The sequence below is a fragment of the Loxodonta africana genome, chromosome 3 (genome assembly GCF_030014295.1).
Source record: "Loxodonta africana isolate mLoxAfr1 chromosome 3, mLoxAfr1.hap2, whole genome shotgun sequence".
NCBI lineage: Eukaryota > Metazoa > Chordata > Mammalia > Proboscidea > Elephantidae > Loxodonta > Loxodonta africana.
Window position 1 is genome coordinate 108,168,948 of NC_087344.1, and position 13,274 is coordinate 108,182,221.

General features: G+C 41.1%; 1 protein-coding gene across 6 annotated transcripts in view; it reads left to right on the forward strand.

Moving 5' to 3' along the window:
* IL12RB2 (interleukin 12 receptor subunit beta 2) overlaps positions 1-13,274 on the forward strand; it is a 107,345-nt gene that overhangs the window by 12,766 nt on the left and 81,305 nt on the right. For 4 of the 6 annotated variants that reach the window (XM_064282111.1, XM_064282113.1, XM_064282114.1 and 1 more), the window contains exons 2-4: positions 3,087-3,198; positions 5,266-5,553; positions 12,503-12,617. In XM_064282111.1, the coding sequence (XP_064138181.1) occupies positions 3,123-3,198; positions 5,266-5,553; positions 12,503-12,617 (479 nt within the window). In that variant the 5' untranslated portion in view covers positions 3,087-3,122. The remainder of the gene's footprint in view (positions 1-3,086; positions 3,199-5,265; positions 5,554-12,502; positions 12,618-13,274) is intronic. The other 2 variants (XM_064282112.1, XM_023549485.2) reach the window with 1 other exon arrangement.

Here is a 13,274-nt window from a genome sequence, read left to right on the forward strand (position 1 = left end):
GTTTTAAATGGTGGCGGTTGGGGGTAACATGACCTAATTCATGTTTTTCAGAGATTAGTTGGTTATGTGAAAATGATTTACAAAGAGTCAAGGTGGCATTGGAGAGACATGGCAGGGGACTATTAGAGTGGCCTAGAGGAGAAAGGACCATGGTTTGGACTAGGCTGAGGATAGTAGAATGGATAGAAGTCGATTGATCTGTGACATATTTAGGAGGTAAAATTGACAGGACTTAGTGCTGGTTTGGTTGTGGGAGATAAGAAAGAGGATAGAATCAACGATGAGTTTTATGTTTTTGAGCAACTGAAGGGATAAGAGAGTCAGTCACTGAGATAGAACAGAGTTGAAGATGTGGATTGGAGAGTCTTTAGCATAAGGATGATATCTAGAGCTAGGAAACCACGTGAGACCCCCGAGAGAGAGTAGAAATGGAGAGAAAACAATGTCCTTTAAAAATTAAAAAGCCAGGAAGTGGGAGAGGCAAGAAAGACTATTGAGAAAATGCTGATATTATTTGGGGCTTCCAAGAGTCATGACCGGGCTAGAGGTAGACGAGTCCAGGGAGCGAGTGGACACCTTCCTAGAACGCCAGTGAACAGATCTGCTGTATCTCTAGCACCTAACGTAGTACTTGGCACATGAAAGGTGGCCATCAATACTGAGTAAGTAAATTTCTCCTGAAGATCTCTGATACATTTTGGCACATTTCTAGGTATAGGGCTAAGAGGTAAACATTTGTGTTGGCTAATTCCCAGTGGTCTGACATCATATAACTTTCCAGCCTAATTTATGGATTTTAGAACCACTTTGAATAGAACTTAGAGAATCTGCTAATAACTAGTAGAGCCATTCCTTAGGTTTAAATTGGAATGGATCAGAAATCAGCAGCTTGTATTTTCTGAACTACTCAAGATGAAAATACTCAGTAAAATAAATAAGAATATACACAAATAAAGTGGGGCTTTACGAAAAACCCAAATATTTCTTTTGGAACCCTTGGAATTCTTTTCTTACTGCCAGAGATGGATTTTTTACTTAGTTCTAGGGGGTGGGGGAAGGCAGGTTGAGTCGTTTTTGTCTACCGTTATTTCCAGAAGCACCTGACTAGATTAGAATTAGTAGTCCTTTTGGGCCTTAACATTGTTGTTTCACAGTCATGATGCAGCCCTCTTTAGAAGAAAAGTTTTGTGTGGCATAATTATTATTTTAACACTAAATATGAAATCCATCTTGTTTTGACAGTTTTGCGTCAGCCTTGGAACAATTGGTAACCACAGTGTAATATCGCACACACTTCTTTGGGAACAGACTGTAACCGTTGCTTATGTTATGGTCCCTTTGATGAAACAATTGAAATTGTGCTAACATCTTTTGCAGAAGTGTGAAGAAACCTCCAGACTATCTAGAACATCTGGATCACTAACTTTTGCTTCAGAGTTCTCTAGTGGGAGGATTTCTCTCTAGTCTAACACATCAAAGCCGAGTGTTTGAACCCCAAGAATATTTTTAATGACTCTCATAGTTAACTTAGTTAACAAAATTCAGAAATATTTGGTTAGGGCTGTCTAGTAGACAGTACATTCTAAAAGTCTTCTCCCATTTTTCTAACTAGACATCCTTCCAACCAAATTTAAATGTCATTTATTTTTCTTGAAAGTGTTTTGTCTTGCTGGCCTGACAGAGACTGGAGAAACCCTGAGAGTATGGCCCCCAGACACCCTTTCAGCTCAGCAGTGGGGTCACTTCTGAGGTTCACCCTTCAGCCAAAGATGGAGCAGACCTATGGAACAAAACAAGACTAAAGGGGTGCAGCAGCCCTGGGGCAGGGACTGGAAGGCAGGAGGGGACAGGACAGCTAGTAATAGGGAACCCAGGGTTGAGAAGGGAGAGTGTTGACATGTCGCAGGGTTGTTAACGAATGTCATGCAACAATGTGTGTACTGTTTGATGAGAAACTAGTTAGTTCTGTAAACCTTCATCTAAAGTACAATTTTAAAAAAAAACAAACAACTTTCTCCAGCCTTTTGTTCAGGGAGACAGTGCTTTGAGATGGATCTCCTTGTCTCCTTACTTGCTGCAAGTAAGAAACTGTTTTCAAAAATAAATAAATAAATAAAGTGCTCTGTGACTATCTTTCCACCCCCTTACTGCCTCACCTCACCAAGAATCAATTGCTCCCTCCTTGGTCCTCTAATAGCTGTGTTCCTTTATTACAGGAATATCACATACCACATTGCATTATAGTTACTGATATTTGTTTCCCTTCCGCCAGCACAGTGTTTGGCATAAAGTAGGTAAATGACAAGTCTTTGGATGAATAAATGAATGAGTGAATCAAAGAAAGAATCATATTGACATTTCAGTTACTTGGAGATGACAGATGTCAAAAGAGGGCCTTACCTGCAAGAGGAGCTCTGGTGGCACAGTGGTTAAAGCACTCTGCTGGTGACCAGAAGGTTGACAGTTCGAACCCACCAGCCACTCCGCAGCAGAAAGATGTGGCAGTCTGCTTCCATAACTAAAAAAGGATTTGGAAACGTTATGGGGCAGTCCTACTCTGTCCTATAGGGTCACTATGAGTTGATAACAGAGGGTTTGGTTTTGGTTTTACATGCAAGAGGAACTTGTCTGTATTTGGATCATAATGCCATTGAACACTGAAGAAGGGGGTAGTTTGTGAACTAATATTATCGAGTATCAAGCACTATGCTTTTATATATATGACTTTTTTATATCTAAAACTCTGAAAGATAAATTTCATAGTTCCTATTTTCTCAATGAAGGGACTGAAGCTCAGAAAGGTTAAGTAACTTACCCATGGTCACAAAATATTTAAAGCTGGGTCTAAAGGACTCCAGAGCCCATCACCTCTCCTCTCATCCAGTAGTGACCCCAAGACTCATAACTTGCGGGGGAGGGTAGCCAAGATTTTCAATGTAGTACTTTTAAAGGTGTACTTTATTTTTTACAATAACAAAATCTTAGCAGTGTGGAAAAATGAAATGACATTTTAACTCTTCTGAACAATCTTGGTTTTAGTATTTTCTAGATGTATTTTACATGAATGAATTTGTCTCTTTTACAAGGAAGAAGACAGAAGTTCCTTCCAAAGTTGACCGTTCATGGCATGTGCTGTTAGAGGCTGCTCACTGGCATTTATTTGTATAACCACGTGGCTGCTGGTTAAAGCAAAAATAGGTAAGATGGTTCTGTAAGCTAATCTGTGAAAGGATTTGAGATTTAAATTCTCAGTTACAGATATAAGATGCGTTTCTGGCAAAGGTTCTGGTAGGTGGTCTTTTGTAGTCAGTCTTCTGTCACTTACGTGGTTATGTTAGGTACCCAGGTCTACAGCTAAATGTATTTTTTAAATTTATACTCATTATTAATGTAAGAGCCCAATCATATCATTTTCTCTTAAGAAAGTGGCTAGGTAACCCAGCTAGGCTTCCTATATGCATGTTTTACGTTAGTGTGCATTTTAACAAAGGGGTTTTCATGGATGAATTCAGCTATGCTCAAAAAAACAAATAATGGCTGGCATTTTCTTTGCTTTTTATTGGGAGCTTGTTTTTGGCTTTCTTAAAGAGGAAACAGATCAAAGTAGCAGAAAACAAACATATAAATAAGATAAGAGACCGGGAGACTCAGTCTGAAAATAAAAATGAGAACTTTTTATTTAAAATGATTTTCATTCTTGCCTTTACCTGATTTCAATAACTTTTTACCAATTCTTGTTTATGGCAGTTTAAAATCCAAGCAACGTTACAATTACCCAAAGAAGATTTTCAGTGGAGACTTTATATCACATCTGAAAATGCCGGATGAATCTATAGTTCTGAAGTTCTTGTCATCAACAATTACTGAATACCACAGGCAACTGTTAATTTCCTAGTAGCTGTCATATTTATTAATATGAAAGCTTCTGGGGAGTAGGACAACCTCTCTTCTAAATGTAATTTAACGTGGTACCTGGCGTATGGGAAGTAGTATGGAGAGCTTCTTTTTTAAAAGGAGGAATACATTTATGTAATCTCATAGGAGTTATAGAGGGTAATGGTTCACCCAGCCCAGGGCCTTACCTATTGAAGGCCTTACCAGAATACAACATTAAGACTTAATGTCCACCTTTGATGACAACTACAAACACACCAGGGCCCCGGATATTTTCTGTTGTTTTTTTTTTTATAATATAATCTTGCAGATTATACATACTTTACACTACTAACACAGTGTCTCTGTTGTCTGGTGCTGCTGTAACAAAAATACCACAAATGGATGGCTTTAACAAAGGGAAATTTACTCTCTCACAGGCGAGGAGGCTAGAAGTCCAAATTCAGGGTGCCAGCTCCAGGGGAAGGCTTTCTCTTTTTGTGAGCTCTGGGGGAAGCTCCTTGTCATCAGTCTTCCCCTGGTCTAGGAGCTTCTCAGCACCCCAGGTCCAAAAAATACACTACTCTCCTGGCTCTTGTTTCTTGGTGGTATGAGGTCCTCCAGTCTCTCTGCTTACTTCTCTCTTTTATAGCTCAAAAGAGATTGATTTAAGACGCAACGTAATCTTGTAGATTGAGTCCTGTCTCATTAATATAACTGCCTCTAATCCTGCCTCATTAACACCATAGGGGCAAGGTTTACAACACACAGGATAATTACATCAGATGACACAATGGTGGACAGTCACACAATGCTGGGAAATGATGGTCTAGCCAATTTGACACACATTTTGGGGGAATACAATTCAATCCATAACATATAGCAAGAGAAGGAATTATTCCTAAATCTGCCCCTAAATTTTCCAATACCCTTTTAGAATGTTTTTTTTTTTTTGGGGGGGGGGGTATGAGTATTAAAGTTACCATTATAAATTATATATAAATGGTGATAAAAACAAATATGATTTATTCTGAGAAGCCCTCTTTAGCAGTCTGGTGAATGACTTGCATACAATAGAGGCTGGTTATTCCTGGAACTGTGTTCCTGTGTGTTTTTCCCAGCCCTGTTTTCTCACCACTTCCTTATTACAGCACTAGTTACGATACTACCGTTTTGAGAAGGATGCATATTTGAATTCAAATACAGTTAAAGTTTAATATGATTGCCTTCTATTCTCCTTATGTATCACCAATACAGCCAGAATGGTATGCACTATATGTCCATGATGTGATGGGATTCATGTTACCCTGCCTTTGGGAATTACACAGACCCTCCATTCTGAAATAGATTTCCTCTGTGCCGACTGAGTGTTGCATTTGTATCTTATTGCAGACGTGTGCAAGAGAGGAGGTGTGACCGTGAAGCCTTCCCATGTGATTTCTCTTGGATCAGCCGTCAATATTTCGTGCTCTTTGAAGCCCAAACAAGGCTGCTCAAGCTATTCCAGTTCTAACAAGTTAATCCTCTATAAGTTCTACAGAAAAATCCATTTTCACCATGGCCTGACCCTGAGCTCTCAAGTCACAGACCTCCCCCTTGGCACAACCGTGTTTGTCTGCAAACTGGCCTGTCGGAGCAGTGATGAGATTCGAATATGTGGCGCAGAGATCTCCGTTGGAGGTGAGCATTCCATTCTGAATTCCTAAAAATTGCTGTACTTTTGGTACTTGAGATGGGTTAAACAGAAATCCTAATGGAGAACGCTGTTCTTTCTTCCCCTATTACATGGAATATTTTATCTTGATAGCAACACAGGAGAACCTCTATGTGAGAAGTCCAGAAATCAGTAGAATTCGGGGCTTATTTGTTTTATTTTGTCCATTAAGACCATTTACCTGTTTTCCTTGGACTGCAATGACAGGAAATTGGAATTTCTGCAGCTCAGTCTTTGCGCCTCTTGACCTGAAATTTTGTTCAAAGGTACAATCACCAAAGGAAAAAAACAAAAAAAGGAGATATCTCTTTCTACTTGCACAGCCCAGGCCAACTACCTAAGCTGAACACCTCTCCCTGTCTCTAACTTAATGTGCAAAAAGCAGTTTGCACTTCTCGTAAATAAATAGACAACATCAAAAATACAAATCATGTTTTAAAATATATTTTTTTAGTTAGTTCTCATAGTCTTCTTCGTTCCCTTCCGACCACAATCACCCCTGACCACTGGTTATCTATCATACTTAGCAGAGGTTAAAAGAGAACTATCAAAACCGACTCGACAGCACCTAACAGCAGCAACACCATCACACTTACTATCTTTTTCAGGGTTCTCTAGAAAACTGCCGGAGACAAAACTGACATGCTAACACTTTGTTTCGGGGAGGGAGGTGTGTATTCATGGGAGGCAAAAGTGAGGAAGTGAGCCAGGAGAGGAGGGAAAGCAAATCCAGAGTGGTTAAGTTATTAACTGGCCACGACCTTGACAGAAAACACAGAGGTTGCTTGGTCACTAGGGGCATGCCCAGAAAGAGCATACGGAAATGAAATGACAGGAGAAGGAGAGAAGAATTTATCTGTCTCTCATTGATCAAAGTTCACCCCCGGGGCAGCAACCCAGCACTTCTGTGATGCCCTGATGGTCCCTCCAGCCAGCTGCTGAGAAGTAAGAACTAAGACGTCAGAACTGGCATCTGTGGCGTGAGCCAGCAGCTCGTGTGCCTGCAGCACCTAACAACAGCATCCAGCAGCCTACAGCATCCAGCCTTGTAGACCCAGCCAGGCAAGCCAGTGAGCAGCCATAGCCATTAGTGATCCCATGGTGCCCTGTGCCTCAGTGGTTCCAGGAAGCTTCAGAGTGGAGGGAGAGGCATGAGGAGTTGCTGCACCAGGCTGGCTAACCAACATGCAAGTACAGGGTTTCTGCTCTGAAGGCAGCAACATGGAGCTCAATGAGATTCTTTCCAGGAAAGAAGTGAACCTCTTCTCTGTGACCTATAAGGATATGGTTGGTGTCAGGCAGTTTTCCTAGAGGGCCACCAGAAATATTGAGCAGACAATCATGGCCAAGCAAATGAGTGGGGATAAGAAGAGTAAGAGGTGGCATAAACTAGATCCAGCACCCTTTTCCCAGCTCAGGCCTCCCATTTATAGCACTTACAGATCATACACAATCAGCTTAGACTGCCTGTGATGAGTAAAAGGAGCTTGGCCTTGAATCCCAACTCTGCCACTAGCAGTGTACCCTTAGACAACTTACATTGTCTGAGCTTCAGTGTCTCCATTTGTGTTATAAAGATATGAACACCTGCTGCATAAGATGGTTGTAGTGATTAGGTGGACAATGAATAAGGAAGACAGAAGAATTGATACATTCAAATTTATGGTGTTGGCGACAAATATTGAATATATCATGGACTGCCAAAAGTACGAACAAATCTGTCTTGGAAGAAGTACCACCAGAATGCGCCTTAGTAGCACGGATGGTGCGACTGCGTCTCACTTACTTTGGACATGTTATCAGGAAGGACCAGTCCCTGGAGAAGGACGTCATGCTTGGTAAAGTAGAGGTCAGCAAAAAAGTGGAAGACCCTCAAAGAGATGGATTGACACAGCAGCTGTAACAATGGGCTCAAACATAGCAAAGTTTGTGAGGATGGCAAGACTGGACAATATTTTGTTCTGTTGTACATAGGGTTGCTACGAGGGAACCAACGCCACCGCACCCAGCAACAACAACAGCGATTTGATGACACATTATATGCAAAGAGCTTAATCTACAGCCAGCCACATAGGAGGCACTTAGGTAATGAGAGCTAGGATTGTGATTTCGTCCAATTTTACTCTTTTTTTCATGTGTGCAGTCTGCTGGCTACCTGTGCATGTTTCCTTAAAAGAAAGTACAGGCATTGGTTATCCATAAAATGAAATAAAACACACACACACACACACACACACCATTGGTCCTTGCTTCCCGTGCCCTCAAAACACTTGAATATTTCAACCAGGTAATTCACTGTCTCACCAGACCAATATTGCATATTTGTATAAGACATTCTCAGCTCTGTGATATCAGTTCCAGGTGTCCACAGTGCGGCTGTTTTCTTCTTTTTTAGTACACCAGCAACAGCCTTGGCAATCAGCTCCCTTGCAGAGGTACTTAGCCATTTCATTCCGTTTCATATCTATGTTGAGTTACATTAGAATACTGCCATCCTCTTTACAGTTTTTACTTTTCCATCCAGTGCACGTGGATACATTTATAACAATTTGTGGGATCCGAAGGTCTAGGGAGATGGTGACACTTATCTGTCCTGGTGCAGCCCTGTTGGCTTGTGCAACATGAACAAGTGGTAACCACACCATCAAATGACTGCTTTTTGAGGTGAAGGACTGACTGGAAGTGACACCTTTTTCTGAGTATAGCCAGTCATTCCAAGAAAAGGCACAACGAATTTTGGTTTCACCCAGTGTAATACACTCAATCCTATCTAGTGAGGAGGCAAACAGCCCATTTTCTTTTCTGTGCTAAGTGGTAGTACAGAGAGCTATCACATGTCCCGAGAGGGTCTATAATAAATTTGGCTGGTTTTTCAGAACTGGAAATAGGTAGGCTGCCTAGCCTCATAGAATTGATCCACAAACCATTTAGATAATCAAGGCAATAAATTAATTCTTGCTTGGTGGTTTTTAATAGATGCTTTGACTGTGACTATTTCTGAAAACTATTTTTCCTCTATTTCTGCTAATAAGTAGGACTTTTAAAAACAATAACAACCATAATACTTCTAACAATTTATTATATTGTAAGCTATTTTAACTTTTCAAAGCCATTGATTGCTGTTCTTTCCTTGGCACTGACTACATTAAGGAGAATTATGTCTGGTTTCCCCTGGGGCAGACAGACTCTGCCAAAACCAAGTCCGTGTCAAGATCCAGTGAAGGCTTTAGGGTAAAAATGGTGGGTTGAATGTATGTATTTACTTTCATTCCCCCTGGAATAAGGTCAAATTACAAAAATTTCGAGTGGCGTAAACCCTCAAAGACAAAAAGAATAGGGAGAGGAGGACATATCAACAAATTTTTGGAAGCTGGAAAGCAGGTGGGCCAGTGATAACTGACTTAGCCTACAGCTGACAGTGAGAAAAGTCAAGAAGAAATTTGATTTAAGGCAGAAGCCTTCCTCCTCAGACTCAGAAATTGGTGGCAACATGTACTTCTGGGGAAACCCTGGTGGTGTCATGGTTAAGGCTTTGGCTGCTAACCAAAAGGTTGGCAGTTCGAATCCACCAGGTACTCCTTGGAAACCCAATGGGGCAGCTCTACTCTGTCCTATATTCTGTCCTATACAGTCAGTATGAGTCAAAATTGACTCAATGGCAATGGTTTGTTTGTTTGTTTGTTTGTTTATGTACTTTTGGAAGTGAGGGCAAAAGTGGGGCTAAAACAAGAAGTTTGATTGAAAATCTGTTCAAAATGCAGCTACAGTCTCAAATGCTGGCCCCCTACTCTAATGTAAGACTGGAGGTTTGGTATGTGGAAAAGTAACAGAAAGAATCTCTGAATTAGGGAACACTAGAGCCCTGTAGTGTAGTGGTTAAGAGCTCAGCTGCTAACCAAAAGTTGGGCAGTTCAAGTCTACCAGCCACTCCTTGGTCAGCAGTTCTACTCTGTCCTATAGAGTCGCTATGAGTTGGAACTGACTCAATGGCACCTAACAACAACAACAACAGTCCCCTAGTTGTGACCCCTGGTGGTGCAGTAGTTAAGTGTTTGGCTGCTAACCAAGAGATCAGCAGTTCAATCCACCAGCTGCTCCTTGGAAACTCAATGGGGCAGTTTTACTCTGTCCTACAGAGTCACTATGAGTTAGAATCAACTCGATGGCAGTGGGTTTGGTTTTCAAGTTTTTTGGTCCCCTAGTGGGCAATAGCGTACTGAAAACCAGGAATGTTAAGGGAACACTTAGATAGAGTTCTCTTCCTCCATTCAGCTCCCAGAATGCTGGCAGCCAGGCCTGTACCCTCTAGGTAGAAGATTAGAAAATTCTTTCCTAGGAAATCTGATGAGGCCAATAGGAAATATCTAAAAATATTGACAATAGGGGTTCCCCAAAATACCTAGCCAGATCACCATTGGATGAAATCCAGAGTTAACAAATGCCCTCCCCCCTCCACCCAGCCAACACACAGGCTGAGCTTCCAATCTGTAATTTAGTGCCCCATTCCCACACAAGTTGCCTCCGAGTCCATTCATGGTGACCCCATGTGTGTCAAAGTAGAACTGTGCTTCATAGGGTTTTCACTGGCTGATTTTTCAGGGTAGAGCACGAGGCCTTTCTTCCAAGATGCCTTTGGTGGACTTGAACCTTCAACCTTTAGGTTAGCAGCCAAGTGTGTTAACTGCATCACTCAGGGACTCTCCTCTAGATGAGTGAAAATACAAGATTTTGAAGAAACTGCCTAACAAGAGAGAGGTAAACCAAAAAAACAAAAACAAAACACATGGTACAAAGCAAACAAGCAAAGTGGAGAAAATAGAAAGTATTTATGGAGAAGAAAATGTTAAGAAAAAAAACTATCTTTAATACCCTTAGAGAATTAAGAGAAAATATTACATACATAACAAGAATAAACCAAAAAACCAAACCCATTGCCATCGAGTTGATTCCAAACAAGAATAGGATGCTATAAAAAGGAAACATTCAGGGAATAAAACACATGCCCCTAAATGAGAAAGATGATAAGCAGAAATTAAAAACTCAATGGGAGGGTAGAAATGGAAAGTGAGGAGATTTCCCAGATAGTAGAGCAAAAAGACCAAGAGTTTAAAAATATGGACAATAAAAGATAAAATTAGAGGCAGGTCCAACTTATGAATAATAGAAATTTTTAGAAAGAAATATAGGAGGGAGGGAGTCATCAGAGAAATAATTTAAGAAAAATTTTCTCAAACTGAAGGCCAAGAGTTTGCAGAATGTGTGAACCCTCTGAGAACTCATAAGAATGGATGGAAATAGACCCTCATTTAGCACATCTTTGTGAAAATTGAGAATACTGGGGACAAAGAGAAGATTCTACATTCTTTCAAAGAGAAAAACAGACCATTTATAATGGTTGAAGAATCAAAATGGCTTCAGGCTTCTCAAGAGTAGCCTGAAATCTCAACATCAACAGAGCATTCCCTTCGAAAGACCTGGCAATCTGCTTCAGTAAAGATTACAGACAAGAAAACCCTATGGAAGTTCTACTCTGTCACATGGGATCGGTATAAGTCAAAATTGACTTGATAGCACTTAACAACAACAACAATATCTGAATGGAGTCTCTGGTTGGTGCAAACAGTTAACACGCTTGGATGCTAACTGAAAGGTTGGAGGTTCAAGTCCATACAGAAGTGACTTGGAAGAAATATGTGGTAATCAACTTCCCAAAAATCAGCCACCAAAAACCCTATGGAGCACAATTCTACTCTTACACACATGGGGTTGCCATGAGACTGAGTCAACTTGGTGGCAACTTGTTTTGATACTTGAATGGGCTTCACTCTAAAAAAGTTAACTCCCCATCACCCAAGGTAACTAAGCAGGAGCTGGATGTTCACCTCTCAGGGAGAACAGAAGAATGTAGTGGAGAAAGGCTGGGGCTCAAGTGAGCCTCATCTGATTCTTCTACTGCATAACTTTGTGACCTTTGGAAAGCTTCTTAACTTCTCTAAGTCTCAGTTTCCTTGTTGATAAAATGAGGCTAATAATAGTATTTAGGCCGAGTTCTCCAGAAAAGCAAAACCAGTGAAGTGTGTGTGTGTATCTCAAGGAAATGGCTTGTTTTGGAAGCTGGCAATTCCTTAATCCTTGGGTCAGGCATCAGGCTGGAGGCTTCTCCTGACTTAAGTAGTGGCAGGGGCCGACAAACCCAAACTGGCAGGTCAGATGACAGGCTGCTGGCTCAAGTTCCAAGAACTGGAAGTCAGATGGTGGTGAACCAGATCCAGGTTTCAGAGTGAGAGCAAGTGTTTCCAGAGTATCTATATATATATATATTGGATGTAGGTTACACCCTTGAGGAAACTCCCTTACATCAGATACTTGAGTAAGGTGGTGACTTGAGTAAGGCGGTGACTTGAATCATGCCCTTAGTAAGGCCGCGACTCAAGATACACTGCACACTAATCCTGCCTCATTTGCATGTAGAGGTTTAGGATTTACAAGACATAAAATGGAGGATGATTACACAATATCACAAAATGGAGGACAATTACACAACACTGGGAATCACGGCCTAGCCAAGCTGACACATAACATTAACCATCACACTCCTCATAAGGCTGCTATGATGTTTAATTGAGAAAAACAGCACATAAAACACTTAGCATAGGCCTTGGTATATACTCAGTGTTTGATCTGTATTCACTACTGTTATTATTGTTATTAGAAAGAATGCATGCCTTGAAGGTCAATTTTAACTCGATGGACTCTATAATGCCTCCCAGCTCATCTGGATATGCGGGAGAGGGGGTGGGGGAAGAGTTGAGTTGGTAGGTATTGTCATCTTGTTAGGCAAATACCTAAAAAGTGACTTAAGTATCACTTATGTGATATTTAAAATGTGAGATTTTGCTCTCTTTCTTTTTAAAGTTGTTCCAGAACAGCCTCAAAATGTATCTTGCACACAGAAGGGAGAACATGGAACTGTCGCCTGCACTTGGGACAGAGGAAGAGACACCCACCTGTACACTGCCTATACTTTACAGTGAGTGAGAAGCTGTATTTCTGCAGCTCTTTCCTAGAACTTCTCTTAGATGACCTTCAAAAATATCCAACAGTTCTATTTTTACTAAAGAAAAAAAGCAACAGACACCTCTAGACCATTAGATCCTTTACAAAAATCCAGCGGTCATCAGTTAAAACTGGTTCATTCACCTATAGCGTGAGGCTTGCTGTCTTGGAAAATAATTTCTGCCTCAGTTCTAACTCAGTGCTTTTCAGGCATCCAAGGCCCAAGTTTTGGAAGTTCTTCCTTGGCCTAGTAGGGTTAAACTAACTGCATAATATAACTTCCCTCTTTTGTAGTCACAAACTCTTGGGGTCATGCTGTGTAATTAAATTCTTCTTGTGGTAGCTTTCTGTTAGCCGTGAAGGCCTTTCTTTTTAAAGCACCTTTTCCTGACCTGAGAGTCCACAAGAAGAGAAGATCTGAAGAGTTGACTCCATGGTCCCATCCAGAGAACCAGCTGGCTTCTAGTAGGTGGCACCACACCTGAATGAGCAGGAGATGGAGCAAAGGAGCTGGGGCCGGAATTCCATCCTGGCCACTGCTGTGCTAGGAACTGGTTCTTTTGTGCATTTGATGCCAAGGTGGCCAGAGATCCTTTGCCTAATGATTGGAATTGCTTTCAGGGGCTGAGAT